The sequence below is a fragment of the Fulmarus glacialis genome, unplaced genomic scaffold (assembly GCF_000690835.1).
Source record: "Fulmarus glacialis isolate BGI_N327 unplaced genomic scaffold, ASM69083v1 scaffold6253, whole genome shotgun sequence".
NCBI classification, from domain to species: Eukaryota; Metazoa; Chordata; class Aves; order Procellariiformes; family Procellariidae; genus Fulmarus; species Fulmarus glacialis.
Window position 1 is genome coordinate 402 of NW_009203483.1, and position 22125 is coordinate 22526.

The 22125-nt window shown below is 37.4% G+C and overlaps 1 protein-coding gene and 4 non-coding genes across 5 annotated transcripts; 2 read left to right on the forward strand and 3 right to left on the reverse strand.

Annotated features, from left to right (window-relative positions):
- Positions 1 to 284: 284 nt before the first annotated feature.
- On the forward strand, positions 285 to 10697 carry MCM4 (minichromosome maintenance complex component 4; the record flags this gene model as incomplete). The annotated part of the gene is made up of 14 exons (XM_009574644.1): positions 285 to 448; positions 537 to 632; positions 782 to 877; positions 963 to 1058; positions 1505 to 1643; positions 2086 to 2306; positions 2808 to 2928; positions 4717 to 4976; positions 6906 to 7271; positions 7615 to 7742; positions 8844 to 9051; positions 9589 to 9817; positions 9935 to 10068; positions 10430 to 10697. Coding segments are annotated over 14 exons (2351 nt in total), but the record flags the coding sequence as incomplete, so codon positions are not given.
- A 6184-nt stretch (positions 10698 to 16881) lies between these two features.
- On the reverse strand, positions 16882 to 16954 carry TRNAA-AGC. Its single transcript has one exon. It is a non-coding gene; the product is annotated as a tRNA-Ala (tRNA).
- A 538-nt stretch (positions 16955 to 17492) lies between these two features.
- Positions 17493 to 17565, reverse strand: TRNAA-AGC. Its single transcript has one exon. It is a non-coding gene; the product is annotated as a tRNA-Ala (tRNA).
- A 2234-nt stretch (positions 17566 to 19799) lies between these two features.
- Positions 19800 to 19872, forward strand: TRNAA-AGC. Its single transcript has one exon. It is a non-coding gene; the product is annotated as a tRNA-Ala (tRNA).
- Positions 19873 to 20799: 927 nt separating this feature from the next.
- On the reverse strand, positions 20800 to 20872 carry TRNAA-AGC. Its single transcript has one exon. It is a non-coding gene; the product is annotated as a tRNA-Ala (tRNA).
- Positions 20873 to 22125: the final 1253 nt, after the last annotated feature.

Here is a 22125-nt window from a genome sequence, read left to right on the forward strand (position 1 = left end):
CTTCTTATGCTTGAACACCAATGTAGTTTTAACATGCAGTACCGCTTTAAGGTTTTCTAGCGAAGCTTTACTAGAACTTGGGATCTTTCATAAGAGATGTTGATGCAAAAAGAAGTTCTAGGTAGACTTGCAACATCTTTGTTTCTGTTTTAAAAAAACACTGGAATTGATTGATGCTACTAATTTTATGACAGCAGAGTTAAAAGAATGAGACAAATGCAGAGCTGGAATTTTAGTCTGCTCTAAAATGTCTTGATAATCATAATAAAACATTTTTTTTATAGCTATTCCTCTTGACTTTGATATCAGTTCACCTCTGACTTATGGCACACCCAGCTCCAGGGTAGAGGGTACCCCACGAAGTGGCGTACGAGGAACTCCGGTTAGGCAGAGGCCGGATCTCGGGTCTGTCCGTAAAGCCAGACAAGTCGATTTACACTCAGATGGGGTAGGTAGATTCTCAAATTTTGTATATGACAACTTCTTTTTAAACAACTATATGCATATTTGTGTATGTTTAATTTGTTTCCAAACAGCTGGCTGAGGATGTAGCAACTGAGCAATCTCTTGGACAAAAGCTTGTTATTTGGGGAACAGATGTTAATGTGGCCTCATGCAAAGAAAAATTCCAGGTAGGTTAACAGCTTACTTTTTCCTTTTTTAAAGAAAAAGGTAGTTTGATTTAAACAAATATTAGTTGAATCTGATACAAAGTAGGTGTTTGTACTACTAAATTCTGTTCAACTTTCCCTTCTGTCTTCCTGTTGCCTCTGACGTTCAGAGATTTCTTCAGCGTTTCATTGATCCGCTAGCCAAAGAGGATGAAGACATTGGCTTGGATCTTAACGAGCCACGCTATATGCAACGACTTGAAGAGGTACTTGTAACACAGCAAAATCTAACTTTTCTTTTTCAGTCTTGCATGCCATTGAGCTAAAGATTCCTTTTCAAATATCTTGCAGATTAATATGGTTGGGGAACCATTCCTGAATGTAAATTGTGACCATCTAAGATCATTTGATGAAAATCTTTATAGGCAACTGATCTGCTATCCTCAGGTGAAGTAGTGCACTTGTTTTCTGGCTTTCAAGTGGCCCTTCGTATTTCTGGTTTTTAATATGTTTTTTTAAATGCAATGTGCACTTTGTGTGTTCAGTGTAATCTCTGGCTTCTTTATTTTACTTAATATAAAATGTCTTGTTTCACAGTAGTTAAAACTTGATGGTAGATATTACAGTGGGTACCTCATACATGCTAAATTAACTGGTAAACTGCAATGTCTGGACTCTTGTACTTTTTTTTTTTTCTGCCTTTGCAATACTCCAATGAATAAACCTCATCTAAACAGTAAGTTTCCTGTTACGTAGGAAAATGCTCAGCTGGCATAACTTCTAGTCATTCCTGGCTGATCAGCAGCACATAAAATGCTTTATGCAAAAATATTTCATTCTATGATTTTTTTAATTTAACATCTAAGCTTAACTGTTTCTACAATTTTATACAGGAAGTTATTCCAACATTTGACATGGCTGCCAATGAGATCTTTTTTGATCGTTACCCTGATTCAATATTAGAACATCAAATTCAAGTAAGGCCATATAATGCACTGAAGACTAGGAATATGAGAAGTCTAAACCCTGAAGGTAAACTTTTGATTAACCATGTTAGAATCGTAAGGATTTATATAATTTATTTAATGTGAGCATAGAATTACATGAAGACCGTATAAAACTACTTGTGGTCCATCCAGACCAATGTCTTTCGTTTATGTAAGTCTTGTTTCAAAGCAAATGTTTTAGAGCTCAAATGCTGAACAATCTATCCATAAAGGAAATCTTTCCTGGCATCAGCTACTCATGTTCTTAGTTCTGCAAGTGTGAAGGATTCTTTCTTTTGTATAAATACTTCTGTAGATTAGAATATTTGTACTATGCATTTCTGATTCTTTTTGCTTTGTCTTAGACAAAATACTAGTACCTAACCAAATGTCTACCTCCCACCTAAAAAACAACATAACATGAAACTCGAAGGTTGTTTTAAATTTTAAGAGTATGAAGTGATGATACGAGTGTCTATATTTTGTAGATATTGATCAACTTATCACCATCAGTGGTATGGTCATCAGAAGCTCGCAGTTAATTCCTGAGATGCAAGAAGCATTCTTCAAATGCCAGGTTTGCGCTTTCACCACCAGAGTAGAAATTGATCGTGGCAGAATTGCTGAACCATCAGTATGCAAGAACTGTAACACAACGCACAGCATGGCACTGATTCACAATCGATCCATGTTCTCTGACAAACAGATGGTATGTTGCGCTTAGGTAGTGGCTAAAATGAAACAGTTTGTAGTTTTTGCTCCCCCACCCCATAATACCAGTATCATTAATGTATGTATCTTGAGACTGAATGTTTTGAGAAGGGAAATGTGTTTTGGAACACGAAAATGGGTGAAACAACTTAGCAAAAGGGTAAGTCCATACTTTGGAGAATACCATTAAAAGGATGAAATGAAGTATGTACACATCTTAATGTGCCCCTTTATATATAGTATGTTCACTTGTGTCTGGACTAGATGAGCCATGTCTGTAACAGCATTTTAGTCATACCAGTAGCAACCAGCAGAATTCTCATTTTCATAAAATCTTTTTATTAGTCATCAGTTTTGCTGTTTGGGTGGGGGTATTTTGTTCTTGAGCAATGTTCCTGATTCAAAATGATGCCGAAGACCACTAGTACAAGATTCTGTTGTATACTCTGTTGAAAAGCTTTGCTTTTTTTGAAACTAAATCTTAAGTGTGTTTTGCTAGATCAAACTGCAGGAGTCTCCGGAAGATATGCCAGCTGGACAGACCCCTCATACGGTTGCGCTGTTTGCTCACAATGACCTTGTTGATAAAGTTCAGCCAGGTGATAGAGTTAATGTCACAGGTAAAATTTGGTTTGAATATTTGCATCCTTTTTTTTGCTGATCTTGACTGTTTATAAAGGGACCTGATAGGATGCACCTGCAAATGCTGAGGGAGCTGGCCACTGTCTTTGCAAGGCCACTCAGTTATCTTTGAAAAGTCATGGTGACTGGCTACGGTACTGGAAGAAAACCGATGTCACTCCTAGGGCAAGGAGGAGAGCTGGGGAACAGGAGGCCAGTCAACCTCATCTTGACCCCTGGGAAGGTGATACAGCAAATAATCCTGGAAATCATTTCTAACCATATGAAGGACAAGAAGGTGATTGGGAGTAGTCAGCATGGATTTACAGTGGATAACAACCTTCTACAATGAAATGACTGGAGGAGTGGATGTTGTTTATCTTGACTTTAGCAGGGCTTTCATCACTGTCTCCCATAACATCCTCATAGACAAATGGATGGTGTATGGGTTAGATAAGTGAACAGTGAGATGGATTTAACTGGCAGAAGTGCAGGGCTCAAAGCATTATGATCAATGGCAAAAAGTACAGCTGGAGCTTGTCACCATGGGTGTACTCCAGGGGTCAATACTGGGGCCATACACTGTTGGGTATCTTCACTAATGACCTGGGTGATGGGACAAGAGTGCACCCTCAGCAAACTTGCAGACAAAAACCTGGAAGGAAGCAGTGCTTGATCGACCAGATGATTGTGTTGCCATTCAGCCAACAGCTTCCTGGGCTGCGTTGCAGGAGGAGTGTTGCCAGCAGGTCGAGGGAGGTGATCCTTCCCCTCTATTCAGCACTGGTGAGGCTACATCTGGTGTATTGTGTCCAGGTCTGGGCTCTCCAGCACAAGGAAAACATGAACATACTGGAGTGAATTCAGCAAAGGGCCATGATGATAACTGGATACTGTGTCATACACGGAAAGGCTGAGAAAGCTGGGACTGCTTAGCCTGAAGAAGAAGAATGCTCAGGGGGATTTTACCCCTGTGTTTATAAATACCTGATTTGGGGGGTGGGGTGGTGTCAAGAAGACAGTCACACTCTTTTCAGTGGTGCCCAGTGACAGGACATGAGGCAATGTGCACAAGCTGAAATACAGGAAATTCCAGTTAAACACAAGGGAACTTTTACTGTTTGGGTGGTCAAGCCCCGGCACAGGTTGCCCGGAGAGGCTGGCATCTCCATCCTTAGAGATATTCAAAACCTGACTGGACAAGGCCTTTAGCAACCTGTTCTCATTGACTCCAGATTGAGCCCATGGTTGGATTAGACAATCTCCAGAGGTCCCTTCTGACTTTGACGATTCAGTCATTCTGAAAATGTACGTGAGGAGCAAGTAATATCTTAAATAGTGTCTGCTGTCAGAAGAGTGGTAACATAGGCCAAATCTTGTGAAACTGCAACCACATTTTATAAACCACTTTGCTTTTAAAACAACTGTTGTTGCATTAGAAACTGTTATTAAACTTGGCACTTATAAAAGGGGGAAATGCTGACTTTAGGTATCAGAGCAGGACTTTCAAAAGCATCAAGCCTTAATTTTTTTCAAAAATGCTTAGGCATTTTCCTTGTTGAGAACACTTGTAATAGGAATATTAAGCGTGTATGTACCTGCAAAAATAGGGTCTAGATGACTTAAATATGTTCCATTGACTTCTACATGACTTACTGGTACTGGGAAATACACTGACTAAAGTATTTAGGCTGTTTTGAAAAGCTTTTCAAGGGAGAATGTAAAATTTTCAGGTTTTGGAATTAAGTTTTTTCGTATCTAATGCTGTGATTAAAAATTGTATTTAGGTATCTACAGAGCAGTCCCAATTCGAGTTAATCCAAGGGTGAGCAACGTAAAATCCGTCTATAAGACCCACATTGATGTCATACATTATCGCAAGACAGATGCAAAACGCCTGCATGGTGTTGATGAGGAAACAGAGCAAAAAATGTTTACAGAGGAACGTGTGGAAATTCTAAAAGAGCTTTCTAAAAAACCAGACATATATGAGAGGCTTTCTTCAGCACTGGCCCCAAGTATCTATGAGCATGAAGACATCAAAAAGGTGAATTGAATTCTGTATTTCTCTTGTAAGAAATGTATTTATATGCAAGTACATTTGTAATTATTGTTTGCTATAAAAATGACTTAGAGGCTTCAAAATTCAAAAAACTGTATCTTGAGCAGTCTTAAAACTCCATGGTCTTGTCAGGATGGAGTTGGTTATAAGTGTATCATCATTCTTTTTGTGGTATTAAGGAGTGTTAATTAGAGGGAAGATATTGAAAAGGTAGGAAAGCAGCAGAACTGGGAAGATTTAATTGCAGTATGCATCTTGGACACTCTTGAAAGTTCAGATTACTGGTGATCAAAGAAAAATAAGTAGCTATAACATAGTAAGTGATTGTGGAAAAGAGGCATCCACAAGAGAACAGTAGCCTTAAAATGACATGTGGTGACCCTGACAGGATGTTAAAACAATTACTTAGATGTGTCCAAGAAGGGACTGTTCCAATAAAATGTTCAACTGAGGTATTGCAACTTTATCATTGCAAAAACTAGTCAGTAGTGGGTCTCAAGGCAATGTCAGACACCAAGCAATCCACTTCAAGTATATTCCTTTTGTTTTTTCTTTATAGATTTATACATTATCATAGTTCACAGGCTTCTGAAATGGCTAGAAGTTGAATTCAAAACCATACAACCTGCTGAAATGGAAATACAGTAACGACTGTTCCATTTGTCGTTACCTCCTCACCTGTGTAATAAGGCACATCAGATGTAGTGGGTGGAGTTGAGGAAAGCTAGGGACCCTTCATCAAGGAAGATCTCCAGGTTCTGACCAAAATCTGTTCACAACAACATACAAAAGTTACAAAACTTCTCTCTTTAATACTTGAAAGTGCTTGAAACCCACATTTATTGGAGCACCAATACTCAGGGACCTCGAGGAAAATAAAATGGGGCAGGTCATGCTTCTTGTAACTGTGGAACAAGTTTTACTGACCTCCGCAAGTTGTTCTAAGTGAATGAGAACAGAACTAATACAAATAGTTCATTCCACACCTCTGCAAGGTTTCTGTGCTGTAAGAAATTGTACAGAGGCTTTACATGAAGTAGTAGAGTTTTCCTTGCTCTTTTCCTTGCTGTTTCCAGCTGTCATTGTCACTGACTATCAGGTTTTTTTCACTGACTGTCTAGCATATATATGCTGCTAGAGGAAAAAAAAACCTGGGAAATGGTGAATTTTTAAACTAGTAAATTTGAAAGGGAAAAAAAATCCTCCCTGACAATTCTAGCTGATAAAATTACAAGCATATGTTTATACTAATAATTATTCCAGTACTTTCAAAATACTGGAAAATAGTTACTTTTATTTTTTTACTAACACTGCAAGCATACTCTTTTTTTAGGAATTACAAAGGCGGAAGCGTTGGTAAATTCCAATGAAATAAAGACCTTAAACACTTTTAAGTGTAAGGGCAAGTAAAGAACTTTTATTGAAGTAAGGCTGTAACACAGTAAAGCAGTTTTCCTGAAAAGAAAATGGTACTTGATTAGTCTTGACTAAAAAGCTGATTAAAATGATACTTTTTTAATGATACGAAAGAGGTAATACTACTTTGGTCTAGATTAAACGTAGCCTTAGGGAAAACAATAGTCTATTTTGGCTTTCCTGTTGTCAGCAGAATTTGTTAACAAAATTTTCATTACATAAGTTTTGGAATAGATTTGGAACAAATTCTATTCTAACAAATTATAAGCTGAGTTTGTAGGACCTAGCAGTTTAACTGTATGTTTGTAATTAACTGGAATTGAGGATATCTATCTATCTTAAAGACTTCTAAAAACGGTTTCAATTGTTTTCTTCCATGTCTGAGTTAATTTTAGCAGTGTTTCAGTTCATTAGATGTTTCATTTCAACAGTTGGATTTGCTCTGTTAACTATGTAAGCGGTGATGTTTTGATTTTTAAAGAGAATATTTTTGTGTAGGGTATTCTGCTTCAGCTTTTTGGGGGATCAAGAAAGGATTTTACTCACACAGGAAGAGGCAATTTTCGCGCCGAGATCAACATTCTTCTCTGTGGTGATCCTGGTACTAGTAAATCACAGCTCCTCCAGTATGTGTATAACCTGGTTCCTCGAGGCCAGTATACATCTGGCAAAGGCTCAAGTGCAGTTGGTCTTACTGCTTATGTGATGAAGGATCCAGAAACACGGCAACTGGTTCTTCAGACAGGTGCTCTAGTACTTAGTGACAATGGCATTTGCTGCATTGACGAGTTTGATAAAATGAATGAAAGCACAAGATCAGTACTACATGAAGTAATGGAACAACAGACTCTCTCCATCGCAAAGGTAAGTTTCTCTTTAATTCCAGGTTCTCTGCACTAAGCACGGTATCTGCTAGGCAGCTAAAACCAAAAAGTTACCAGAAGAACAAAGGATTACGCTTCTCTGTTGTTGTCAGTGGATCAATCCTAGATTATGTAATGACTCATTTACAAAAGAATATGGCTTTCGTAGCAAACTAGTATTTCTGAATGTTTTTGTTCCTGCTTTGCTCTAAAAGTTTTTTGCAATGCAGTTTTTTACTTTAGAACCCATTTAATAGCACCGGTGGTCTCATGAAGTTGGGGGGGGGGAAGTTTTGGTGGCATATAGTTGCAGCTGGTTTCAGAAATGTTTTTCATTTTGACAGGCTGGAATTATTTGCCAACTGAATGCTCGTACATCTATCCTAGCAGCAGCTAACCCTATAGAATCACAGTGGAATCCGAAAAAGACTACTATTGAAAATATCCAGCTTCCTCATACACTGTTATCAAGGTACTCAACTCCCACTTACATGTCTCATTTTTATGAGATTTTATACTTCCTCTTGTGAAAATAGTAGAACAGAACAATTGTGTTCTTTGTAGCATTTATTTTAAATGCTCTTCTTATAACTTCTATGTGAGCAGAGAACTGCCTTTTAGTATTTACATATTGACCTTGAACAGGAGATCTGTAGGGTCTCTTTATTTACTTCTATATTGGTTTTTTTCTGTTTCATGATCATCTCCTAGAAAAGAGTTATTCTGAAACTTATAGCATTGATAACTTCAACAAAAACTCAGAATGTTTTTCTTAGCTCCATAAAACTTCGAAAGTGAAACTGATGATTAGGGAACTCGCAGCAGAGGTGGTAGAATCTGAAGATCTGTGCCTGCTTCATGTTGTTCTGTAAAATTCAGTCAGGGAGGTGGCAGCACTAGCTGTTTGGTTGATAGCTGTTAGAGCAACGTTTAGCATCTGCTAACTGTCTATGTGCTGCAGTTGCATCTTGTGAGGAATTCTCACACTAGCTTGAAATTGGAAGTACACTGGTATACTCGATGTTCTGAGGACATCTACAGCTTAGATTTCAATTAAGAGCTGCTTAATTTAACCATGTAGTGACAAACGGTACCTTAGTATGAGTGTACTGAATGAACTAGGCTTAAGCAGCATCTCAGTTCCATCATTTATTGGATTTAAGCTTATGAAATACATGATGACCTGGCTAAAAATGTCTGCCTATAGTTAAGCATAGTTGAATATATTGTTTGTAATATTATAAACCCTTTTTTTCAGGATTAAACTGCAAGTGCTTTTTTATTTATACATTTTTTTTGTGTCATTTCTGGTTTGGTTTTTTTTTTTTAGAAAGCAAAAACTGTCAGCCTGGATCTGAATTTTGCATAATGGATCTCACTTTCAAAGTTTCAAGTCCATAGGATGAAAGCAAATCCACTGTGATGTTCTGTACTTTCAGAATTCTAGAAAAACTATCTTTTCAGTTTAATAGAGCAACTTCTACCTCTACTTGTTAAGTCAAGAACCCTAAAACAAACTATTTTAAATGGCGGGAAAGTATACACACTAATACTGGATTCTTACCCTGTTCAGATTTGACTTGATCTTTTTAATGCTGGATCCACGTGATGAAGCTTATGACAGACGTCTTGCTCGCCATTTGGTTTCACTGTACTACCGAAGTGAAGAAAAGATGGAGGAGGAATACATGGACATGGCAGTACTGAGGGATTACATTGCATATGCTCGTAGTTATGTAAATCCTAGGTTAAGTGAAGAAGCAAGCCAAGCCCTTATTGAGGTAAAGGAGTTGCTGTTAATAATGTTCTGAGTCCTTATTGACTTGTCAAAAATGGCAAAATCCCCTCGTATGTATGCTTCCTATTTATATATAATTTTTCTGTAAGGCTTCAAACATCTCTAAAAGTCATCAGCATTTATAAAGGAAAGATGGATCAGTATAAAAGTAATTCTGTGCTGTGATTGTTAGCTTTCAAATGTGTTGCTTCTGGTTCTAATCACATTAATAAAGCATAAAATTCTATTGAAATGAAATGTGTCAGTACAGACACAAGCACTATTATGTAAGACTAGTCCTAAGTTTTTAAAGTGATTCAAAACTTGACTCATTATCATGGCTTAATTGCTTTATAAGGGAAATGTGTACATGTGATGTGGTTATCCTTCATTGCAGAAGAATCGTGAAGGTATAGGAGCAGAAATACTGTTTGGAACAGCTTGCCAGAATTGCTCATATTCTGAAATAAGAGGTGGGGAATGAACGGGACTCTGAAAATAGTAACAGGATTTACTGAAATATTTAATGACTTCTTTTCAGGCATATGTGGACATGAGGAAGATTGGTAGTGGCAGGGGAATGGTTTCTGCATATCCTCGACAACTTGAGTCTCTGATCCGACTGGCAGAAGCACATGCTAAAGTACGCTTTTCTGAGAAAGTTGAAACAATTGATGTAGAAGAAGCGAAACGCCTCCATCGGGAAGCACTGAAACAGTCTGCCACTGATCCAAGGACCGGAATTGTGGACATATCCATTCTTACTACAGGTTTGTGTCTTCATAGTGATAAAGCTGGGATGCTATTGGGCTTTTGTAATTTTTAAATGTAACTTAACCTGTCCTCCTTAGTTTATTTCTAAAAGGTGTTTTCTTTCTTTTTATCAGGAATGAGTGCAACAGCTCGTAAGCGGAAAGAGGAGTTGGCTCAAGCCTTAAGGAAGCTTATCCAGTCAAAGGGTAAAACACCAGCTTTGAAATACCAACAGCTTTTTGATGATCTCCGAGCACAGTCTGATACAGTAAGTTTCCTGTTTTGTTTTTACATTTTCATTAATTTTAAAAGCACAGTGTTTTTCCAAATCAGTATTATCTTGTTCTCAAATCACATTTTGGGAAGGGGAGACACTAACTTTTTCAGCTGACGTGACCAGAAAGCCAATTCTGTGGATAAATGAAGTGCTGTATCTTAGTTTATTCTGGCTTTTGAAATAGCAAACTCAGCTTCAGGGTTCTAGGCCAGATTTCGAATTGTGAAACGAACGTACTAGAGCTTAAAAAACCTGTTAAGAAAATTGGTAGGAAGTAAGGCATTTTTACAGTCTTTAAGGTACTCCCCCCCTTCCCTGCCTATCTTTACTTGATTTACTTCTTTTCTTTAAGGCTGTCACTAAGGAAATGTTTGAAGAAGCGCTTCGTGCCTTGGCTGATGATGACTTCTTGACTGTGACTGGAAAGACTGTTAGACTGCTGTAAGTTAGCCTTTCCTTGCAGGCCAGCTGTCACGGCTGTACAATGCCTTACTTAAGATAGTGTCATCTGCAAGATCTTCGAGATTTGGAACTATCATTTGCTATGACAAGCGTAGCCTTTCCTTGCAAGCCAACTGTAACAGCTTTACTTCGCCTTACTTACTATATTGCCAGTCTGCAAGATTTTCAAGATTTGGGACTATCATTTGCTATGACAAGTGTAGTGACGATTAAGTGGCACTTCTGTCAGCATGAGAGATTATGAAGGACCTCAAAAATCTTTAGCTGAATAATGCTATTTACATTTTAGCTAAATGTAATTACTAATATGTCGAGTGCCACGTATTTTTTATGAGGTTTTGTAGAACATGCTAACAATGTTGTATGTATTTCAAATTGAATTAGAAAAATTTATCTTAAATGACTTTTTAGTAAATGCAGTTTGACTATCAGTACTGCTGTAATCTGAAATAAAGTTATTGGACTTAAAAGGGCTCTTTAGCATTCATTTCAAGTGAAAATGAGCATATCCTGTGCTGAGCACTTTTCGATCTAGAATTCCACAATTTTTAGAAAGCTCTCTGTGAGAGCATGAAGGAGCTTTGCGCTTTCTTTTTTTTACTTCAGTGTACTTTGGTAGTATCCTCAATGTAAAAGAGGCAGATAGATTCTACTTGAAACCAAATTTTCTTACCACACATTTAAGCAAGACTGGATAAAGTTACCCACCTTCGGTGTAATCTCTCATAATTGGTCCTGAAAGAACAAGGTCCAGTAGCGCATGACTGGAGAATCTTCCCTCATTCTAGACAGGGTAGATGCACTCAGCCATTGCCATGTCAATGGCTGCTATTGTTTCCACAGCTGAGCTAGCAGAAGAGTTCCCTAATTCACTTCAGTGCAGACAGCACCAGGCTGATCTCAACTGCTCACTTAGCCCTTTTAAACTGAAATAAGTACTCCTACTGTTTGTGTGTAGAACAGATTTCGGCTCCCTTTCAATTTAAGATGACTCTTAATTCACCACCTTCTAGTTTTTTGGGGTTTTGTTTTTTAAAGTAGAATGCTTATTAGGAATTACTGTATTTAGTGTGTACAGGGTTATTTGCAGAATAATCCCACTAGGTGGCTCTTAAAGCCTGTATGTAGTAGTTGATAGAGATGATTTGTTTTCAGTCTGTAGTGGTTTTTTGTTTTTTAAATAAGCAAGGACCACTCTGTTATAGAATGGAAATGCTTGTAAACAGTCTTTTCATTTAAAAAAAAAAAAAATTAAAAGATCTTAACTATCCATATGCTAATTTGAAATGTATACAAAGCAAAAGGAAGATGAAAGTAATTTACTTAAACTATTTTCCTTACTCTATGCAATAGTCTTAAACTCTGTATCATAATTTACTGCTGTATTTACTCTATGCTGTTAGTAGTAGTTATAATTAAGCTCATTTAAAAAACTCAAGTCATTTAAAGCCTGGAGTATGTAACCAGGGGAAAGCACTCTTGCCAGAAACTTGGTATTCTTAACATCAGAAATGACACAGAAGAAAGGCATTGAAGCCTCCTATACATTCTACAAAAGACATTTTAAAAAAAAAAAAAAAGGAAGTTGTAAGCTTACTGGCAGAAATTACTTGTAATAAGCCACTTCAAGAGACCATAGTTGAAGTGATCTACTATCTTGTCTAACAGTGTAAAGAGAAGCTGCTGGTGAAGTGAAATAGAATGGTACTCTTCTGTTTTCCTAGCACAGAATGCAATCACTGGTTACTTGGGGTGGGTGGGGAACCAGTACAAGATAGACCAAAAAAATGTCATTTGCTACCACTGTTACTGGTTTCAAAGCTGGTACATCATTTCTCTGCAAGCACAGATTTGATTGTAAAGTGACTTGATCCTAGTCATCCCCAGTTTTGTTAGGTGCTTCAGTAGGAACAGATGTAAACTCCTAAGTGAGAAACATCTGTCAAGATTATCTCCTGCCCATCATAACTGAGATAATGTACTCCTTAAGACTATTCTAGTTGGCCTCATCAAACTTCAGTCTTATTTTTGGCAGTCACTCTGGAATTGCAGTTTTATCTTCCTAGAAGGCTCTAGGACTTCCAGGATTATCTCTGGAAAAGAAGAAAATGCACTGAAGACTGCATGTCAAATAGCTGGTCAGGGAAGTGATTCTATCCCACTTCTGCAGTGTATTTATCTAATTTCATAATTAGAGCTGCTATGTAACTTGCTGTCTGGATACAGCAATATGGACTGAAGGAAGTAAGCATTTTGCTTTTTTTTTTTGACTTGGCAAGACCGCGTGTAGTCTTGTAAAAAATACAGGCATAGTTTACTTAAAAAGCATGGGATTCATCATCTGTGAGGTAAACTGACAGTCAATATGGAGGCTGTCATCCAATTCTCAGTTTGCATGGCCACCTTACGATAATGTTTACAGACAGCCTGGCACCAGCTTGTATTATTTAATGCTCAAAACCAAAAAGCTAGTTAATTGTGGGTTGTAAGGTTTCGAGAATACAGTTTGTCTATACAAGAAGCACCAGACTCCCCTTGTGACCACCATCTCTGGACTCCAAATTGATAAGGAAAACAAGTGTGTTGTATTTGCTACTATGAAAAATATTTTAGAAGTCATAAAATCTGAGCAGAAGACCTACTAATTATATTTATATAATTACTGTATAATTACTTTATAGATCCCTAAAGCATTCTCTCTCATTGCCCTGTATTTTGATTGCAGAGAAAACATTCACTTGGTTTGTTCAGTGACTCCTGATCACGTCCCACCTCTCAACCGGATAGAGTAGGTTTGGATTGCTTTTGCCTGAATTTGAGCCCCTTTTCTAATGAAATGTAGAGTTTCCAATTATCATACTTTGTGAGTGGAAATCTTATCAGGGAGCCACTGTAATGCTTGCATAATTTGTTTTGAAGATCTTGCTACATCTTCAGGTTAAATGGTTTCTTTAAAAAACCCCACATATTTTTAATATGGTTTTGTGGTCCAACTATCTCTTAACCGTTATCATACAAATTGTTTTTTCTAGTATGAAGCAGGCTTTTACTAGTGCAACTTACTGACAAACTTGGATCAGATTTGCTACACATCTAGTTAAGACTCCTTTGTTAGTCTTGACCAAACATCAAATGCTTCAGACAAAATACAAGAAAAATCTTAAGAAGGTTTCCTCTAGTAATTAAAACCTTTCCTAACTCTGAAGCAAGAGCAATATAGTCTTTCCTAGCCTTTTTTATTGAAAACTACTAGGTACAATAATATCTGGACTCCTAAAAATACAAATAAGTAGGTATAGAAAAGCTACTAAACTTTCTTATGTGGAAGATACATCAGAGAGTATCTCTGATGACCTCTCAAAGAAATGTTAGGAAGTAGAGGAGCTTTTCATTCTTCCTCCATTTTAAGAAGTTAACTTTATTACAGTCCTGGTGCAAGTTTTTTTGTGACTCGTGAGCTGTTACCTGTCTAATTCTTTAAGCTTTTTAGTCACTAAAAAGCTTAAAACATTCATCATCAATAGTTCTGAACACCTCAGACAAAAAAAAAAGGCTGATAAACTGGCTGTTCTTAGAATTGTTTTTTTCTTGTCATAGTCTTTTATACTGCCCAGCGCTGTAGTACTTAAGTGTCATTTCCTTCCCTCGTCCCCAAAAGAAGTAACTACAACAGACCCCTCAGAGTTTGGCATTTCTCACCCAATGAAGAAACGGTTGGCACAAGCTTACTGAGTTGGGAGCCAAGGAAGATGTACTTCCTAGTTCTAGTTCTTAGTCAAGAGCACTTTCCAGTTGCCAATCTTTTCCAGCAGCACCAAATCCAGACTTGAACCAGGAGAATGCAAATACCATTCCAGAACATAACTGCACATTACTACATCCACAATTTAAAGCCAGAGAGAATTAAGAGAAAATTGAGCCTAACATCCAGGCACATAATAGCGATCGAGTGAGCTGAGCTTCCAACCTCCAACAATATAGTAAGGCTAGGCCGGCTATCTGCATCGGTATTTATGACCTTACCTCAGTTTTAGTCACATAGTAAGTTACCATTGCTTTTCAATACATGTACATGTGGGTGGGAAGATTAAGAAAGGGGAGGCACCTCCATCATCCAGCCAATTCTTAGCCCATCTTTCAGCGTGCAAAGAACAGCCATTAAGCCCTTAAGCTTGTACTCAGTAACAATGAAGCTCTAAGGACATTATATAGGCAGAATTTTTTTCATTAATTGGGCTCCTCCTTACAGTATCTTTCTAGGTAAACAGTCTTGGCAACATCTGCTTGGTTGACAGTTCCACTCATGTTCCATCACTGTATAACAGCTACATACCAGGATCACACAGTTCCTGTCACTTTTAAAAAATAATTGCCTCAGTGACCCTTACTAGAAGAGTCTCTCATTGAATCTACATGATATATAAACACTCCAACCAAACTGAAATCAATATAAACAAATGAGTACAAATTAAACATCATTATGGCCCTGATTCAGCTTCTCAGCAATACAGGAGCTAGCTGTAGAAATCCATCCTTATTGTTCGCAGCTTCCTCTCAATAATTGAAAAGAGCAGCTCCAGGCTGATCAGGAAGCTAAAGCAGGCTTAACACTGTTTTAATTGCAAATGCGAGAATGACCCCAAGAGGTAAGCTATTTCCCCTGGGATAAACAACAATGCTCCCAAGTGTCTGGTACTGGTAATTTTTTAATAGCAAAATGCTATGTAGACCTCCCTCAGCTGTACAAAGATGCACAACTCTTTTATATGGTCTATTTTATCTAAGTGCAACAAGCAGGTTAGAATCCTTGCACAATCCTTCTGGCAAAACTTGAAGATGGATGTGACTGAGAAATATTCCAAACTGCGTAGTCTGCCTTCACTTCATAAAGAGTAAGAGGAAAAAAAAAATCAATCCATTCACTTATTTGAAGAGATCTTGGAATACTCAGTGGTCATCCTAAAAGAAGGAAAAGTATTCTTTCTCTGAAAAGACTCATCATTAGATATTCCCGGGAGACAGATGTGCAAGTCATCTTTGTCCAGGCTTCTTACAACAGTTGATGATGCTGATCACGATCAAAGATAATGGTCAAGAATCATTTTTAAGAGGCAGGTTTAGTAAAAGATGTTGGTGGGACAAGAACCCAGTGCCACCACAGTATGTACTGAGAACAACCCTGCTGAAAATAAGTGTGTACACAGCAGGTATAAGCATGTCGCAGATTGTTGTCAGAAGGATGGCATTTAGTATGACCATTCTAGGCATCTTCTGTCTACTGATCACATTGAAAGTAGTCACTAAGACTCCTACAAACTTTTTTAGGCATGCCCAAGAGTTCAAGGGGAAGGTTAAGTTTTCAGCCTACAAAGTATAAGAAGACACATCAAGAAGTGGAATAATACCAGTGTTTTGCTAGTTCCATGCACATTTTCTTCCTCGGCCATGAACAGACAGAAGATGTGAGGAAATCAGTAGGCCTTTTTGCACACTGTAAGGTGCTTAGTTAACACTCAACACACAGCAGATTTAGCAGCACTGGTCACTAAGATCTAAAAAGCTGCACTTGCTGTGCATCTGCTTCTAGAAGGGCCAGGGGGAAGTGCACCATAAAGAAACACACAACATCTGGAGAAGGATCAGAAGAAACTAATAAGGTCTTAGGGCAACTCAGTAAATCAATTAGGTGGTCAAGGTTATCTCTGAAGCTCTAACACAAGTGTGGCAGGCATTAGCCTCTTAAAAGCAGCTCTGCGAAAACAGAAGTAGGAGAGAAGGCCAAGGAGCTCAGTTATAACCTGCACACAGGCCATAGCTAAAAGACACAGCAGCTGTAGTGTGATTTCTAGGATACAGACTTGGGGGGAAAGAGGTGACAATTTTTACCTTTAAACTTGAATTGACTCAATCCAGCTCATACAACAGCTTCACAAAGATCATAAATGATAAGAAGATCTTATATTTCTTATATGGGCAGCTGTGGAAGAACAAACATTCCTACACTGCTATTTTCCACTGTGATCAAACTGTATCCTAGTTGGACAACTGGAGAAAAGACATGCTGATTCAGGTCTCTAACCGTCATTTATCCGTTGTTTTTCATAAAGCCTGGTAAAACATCATATTGCAGAATTCTCTTTCTGCCAAATTGGACTGAAACTGGCCAGGAAGAATCAACAGTTACAACACAGGATTGACATATGCAGTTATATAAGAGGGAGGGAGGGAGGAATATCAGTTTTGCCCCGATTAAAACAAAATTAGCATTTTAGCAAAATAGTTACATATATTGCTTTGGTATTTTCTACTTCTAGGTATTGCAATTCCTGTTTAACAAAAGACTGGAGAATGCGGGCATCGATCCCGCTACCTCTCGCATGCTAAGCGAGCGCTCTACCATTTGAGCTAATTCCCCCTCCTCTTATTGTTAATAGGGATCACAAAACTCTGGTCTTCAAGGTGGATTTAAAATCTGCAGTTCCATACATGTAATACAGTTTTCTCTCTTGCACCGGTCTATCTATTCACAAATGAAAACACATTCAACTGCAATTCCAAAACAGGTGTCAAATAATGAATTTGTAGTATTTCATTTACCATTTCCAAATGAGGTAGTAAGAAACAAGACAAACCAGAAAAGACATGTTTTCTAAGTGTATAAAATAAAAAAAAAAAACCTTACTACTTGCAATTCCTGAAAGGAAGTACTTTCTGGCATTTGGTTTTCTCCCCATAAAAGTCAGTTTCTGTTTGGTTGGTGGTTTTGGGGTTTTTTTTTTAAATATGAGTAATTATTTTAATTTATTCTAGTCAAACATATGGCAGCATTTAAGAAATGAACTATGTAAATCTAAAAAATAAGAGCTTATTTCACTTCAAAATTCCAGTTCAATACATGGAAACATCTTTCGTACGTAACTGTTTTTTCTCCCACCACAAACAAAATATGACAGTGGAGAATGCGGGCATCGATCCCGCTACCTCTCGCATGCTAAGCGAGCGCTCTACCATTTGAGCTAATTCCCCCCACAATACTCTAATTTATCCTATAATCATATATTTTAATAACCACAAATGCAAACTGCCTTCCCTTTACTGACTCTGCGCCTCATGGGTAGTAACCCCAGGGAAACTGTTCAGAACACTTACTAGCATTTGACCTTGGGCTTGTCTACTTTTTGTCCAAGATGACAAACTCCCTGAGTAACACGATAAGGCACTTCATACTAACTTGCACGACAAACTCACGACCTATAGCCTTTCAGTGCCACCCAACTCGCACTAGATTTATCCTTCTTTGAAGAGGGCAGCTGCTGCTTCTGTGTTGAGGGAAGTCACATCACAGACAACGTAGTGTGAGCAGCTTGAAGATAATACAAAATTTGCATTTGCCCTGACGTCCCCTAAGAAGACCACCTTAGAAAGCAGAAGTCAAACTTGATTATATTCGCTTATACCAGTTTACATTAGTGTTGCCAAACAGATACATTGAAGTGATCTGTGTTAAATAAAAGTATGTGGACACAAAGCCTTCACAGCTGAAATACCCTAGAGAAATGAAAAAATGGAATTAAGGCGGCCAGGTTATTTTCAGCCATGGAGGTAAGGAAGTTCTCCCAATCAAAGAGAGGAATTGGAAAGTTTTACTCACCATCTCAGATGAACACTTAGTAATCACAACAAATTCAAGATCACAAAACAATGAGCTATCAATTATATGAAATACACATTTTAATCGCTGAAAATAGTACTACTGCAGAGGTCTTTCCTCACCCTTATCTGACTTTAGCATCAAATAAACTTTTTCTGTGAGCTGAACTGTCCAAGCTTTAGGCCTTTTCAGTGGCAGCAGAGTGGGATTTGGGGGTGAAAAATAGGGAGAGGTAATCTGCCATTTTCATACTGACTCAGACTGCACAGGGTAGATAAAAAAAACTGTACACAGAGCTGAACCTTGTGAAATATGATATGGGAAAGACCCCAGCTGCAGACATGCAGTAGGCCATCACTGAGCCTAAGATGTGTGCCTGTGAGAAGGACTGAAACCACTTTTGCGTATTTGTTTTTCCCCTCCAGTTTACTCCAGTGAGGTAGATAAAGTCAGTTACAATATATTGCAAGAAATTGTAAGACCAAATCTTTATTTATTGTTGTGCAGAGACTGAGGTAAGGCAGAAGAATATTTAAATTCTAGGAGAATATTTGCAGTGATACCGTGGTTTTAGTCTCACATCTTGGCCTGAATCTGGATTGTGCTAGATTTGAAGTACTACCTTACTTTAGACAAGTTGTAGCTAGCTGATGCTTAATTTCATGATTTATTTTCTTTTGACTAGATGCTGTCATCCAGTAAGTTAAATCCATTAGAGAAAACCACCAGCACATGTATATTGTTGGATTACTGCACACGTTTTACTTTACTAGCAGAACTTACTTTTCTGCATTTAAAAAGCAAGCGAGGAATCTTTCATTGTATCATTTTCACTGCCTTTGTTGTTTAATAGCATATCAGTGCAACCACTCTCACTCTAAACTACATTTCGTTCTTTAAATCCAGAAAGCATTCCTTAATTTAATAACCTGCGAATATCTTTGCCAATGTGCTTCTTACTGCAATGTCAGTTAGTATGACTACACCTAAATTTTTATATTTCTAAAATGTTTTTAGTAACCCCATATATTTAAGATGCAATATTATTTTAACTGAATCATCAAAGTCAATACAAAAAGGTAGATGTTTCTAGAATATAACTTAGGAAGATATAAATAAACACTTTCTCTCCACGAACTATGATAAACATGAACTTTTAAACAATTATATTTATCATTTACATACAGCTAAGTAGAAAATAAAGTTGTAAAAGAAAATAAAAAGACTTGAAAAACAAGGTGAAGAAAAATTTCATTGCCCTTCAGTGACTTCTAACAGTATACTTTCTAGATTTACAAGTCTTTTGGTATCTGCATTGTAAGAGAGGTAAAAAAATAATTCTCTCTCCTTCCTGAATAAACACTAGAGGAGGCTTTGTTCAGGAAAGTAAGTATTGTTTTATCAAAGTAACATAGCAGAAGATGCATCAGTACTACTGCTTCTCATGTCAAACGAGTATTCTGACTTCTACGCTAACAGGCTTTCCACATAAATACAGTGATGATTCAGTGTTATTAAATAAGCAGGCTGACTCAACAAAGTAATTATATCTAAAGCAGCCAAGCTATGATGCAGCAGAAGTAAATCTGCCTTCCATATTATCAAGCAAGGGGAATTAGCTCAAATGGTAGAGCGCTCGCTTAGCATGCGAGAGGTAGCGGGATCGATGCCCGCATTCTCCAGTCTTTTGAGAGACTGAATATCTACGGTAGCATAAGATTTTCTTCCACAAATTGTTCAGGTTTGTGAAAGAAAATATATAGCTAGTAATATACACCATTTCATACAGCAAATAAAACAGGAAAAAAAAATCTCAATTAGCAGACCACTCTGGTGAACTCTTCGAAAAATTATTTCTTCACAAAAGCATCTAATACAAAGGTTGTTATTCTGTAATACAGGAAATAAAATTCACTTCTGTCCCTTACAAGTGTATTGAATTTTAATTTAAGCTTTTTTTTTTTTAGTTTTTAATTATATAAAAAGTTAATGAAATTTTCTGTAAAAAGATGTAAAAGTATGTAGTTGTCCATATAATCATCAGCTCACCATAGAATTACTGTCTCTCCAGCTACCTCGCACCTGTTGTAGCTACATTGGGCATGACACCCTTGTTCCTAACCTGAGTTTCAACTGACATTCAATCTCTCACAATAATTTCACTCAATTTCTTCCTCAACCCAATATAAGAAAATAATTTGCACTTTAAAACAAATGTTCATCTTTGATCAACATTAACAACTTAAATCATTCATATTGTGCATGTGCACTTTAAAATTGATTAATTTTAATCCTTACAAAACTGCTACAGAAAATGCATCTAAATTTAAAAAAGCCCCATGACATAAGGTAGTATATACAGGGCACTAAAATTGTATCACAGCCAAAAATCAGAAGAAACAGTGGTATCCCTCAGTGTGCTTTTGTTTCACTCTTTAAAACCCATCAGGAGGAATTTCTTTTTTGTGCAGGCAGTTACCCTAATTTTCAACAAAACAGAAGTTTACAAGCCATTCTTTTCCAAAACGGCAAAAAATTTACAACTAGTAACTGAAAAAATGAAGTACAGTTCACAGTGGCGATAAAAAGTAACACTTGTAACTAGCAAATGGAGAATGCGGGCATCGATCCCGCTACCTCTCGCATGCTAAGCGAGCGCTCTACCATTTGAGCTAATTCCCCCTATGAAACACACCCTGTGTTTACTGTGCCTTCCTACTTTCATGTTCCTCACTGACAGAGTAACTTTCTACAAATTATACTGAAATTTGATCTGCTGTCTCGAGCACAAACAAAATTTTCTACCAAAAATGGAACTGTTTTTCTACCCAAGTATCACACTGGAAACTGGGCAGTCAGAGCCGACTGCTTGAGTTCTAATCCCCTACCGAAGTTTCTGGTAGGCAGTAACAGAGAACAACTTTCCAGTGAAATGCAGAAACAATTAGGTCTTTCTTAAAGTACACTGCTTTTGACAGCCTCAGTGGGAATTTCGCCTAACATGAAATCTGGACTCCTTGATGTAACAGCACGTGTTTCATTCAGCTGAGCTGCATCTGGATAACAGAAGGTCTGTGTTTCCAAGCAACTGTAGATTTATGTTCGCACCAAACAATTATGTCTGTTTAGAGAAATCTGGATATATTTACAGATTATGTTTTTCTAAACCAGATTTTTCCTATTTACAAATAGGAAGTGGAAGAGAATCAGCTAAATGACGTTACGCGTTTTCACATTTTACAATATAATAGATATGACTGAATAGGTAGAGTTCTTCCAGCTCTTTCTCTTGTGGCAATGGAGTTCTGGGCCCAAGTTATACAAACAGCAAAAAAAAAAGCATCCAGGCAAATGGAACAATGGGAAACAAAGTAATAGTTCACATTATCTATCTATATCTCTCAGGAATTTTTAAGGTGTGACTGTATCACCAGATAGACACATGCACTCACACATACATATAAAAATCAAGAATACATAATTAAAATGTAAAAAAACCCCATGGCTATAATGAAACAGTAGTGAAAATTCTGTTCAGTGGTTTGGTTTCGGGTCTGCAAGATCAGAGTCAGAAAACACGAAGAAAGTAGGGTCTCCAATGTTTCCCTGAAGTTATGTACTAGAGTCTTCTCCATTTGAAAGTGGCATTTAGAGGAAAAAAAAAAGTAACTCTTTATTATTTCACACTATCATAAAAGAGAAATAAAGCAAGCAAAAGAGATCTACTTTGCTAGAACTGGAACATGCAGATTGTTGACCTAATGTGACTGACACAACAACAATCAAGTATCAACACGCTTCATGTGTTTCAGTTTCTTACTTCCTCTATCTCTATATATTGTCATTTAACTTGGAGGATTGAAGCCATATCCAGCCATATTTAGATTTGTGCAAATAGCTGCTGATTCAGAGTGCTGGAAACGATCATAATTTGT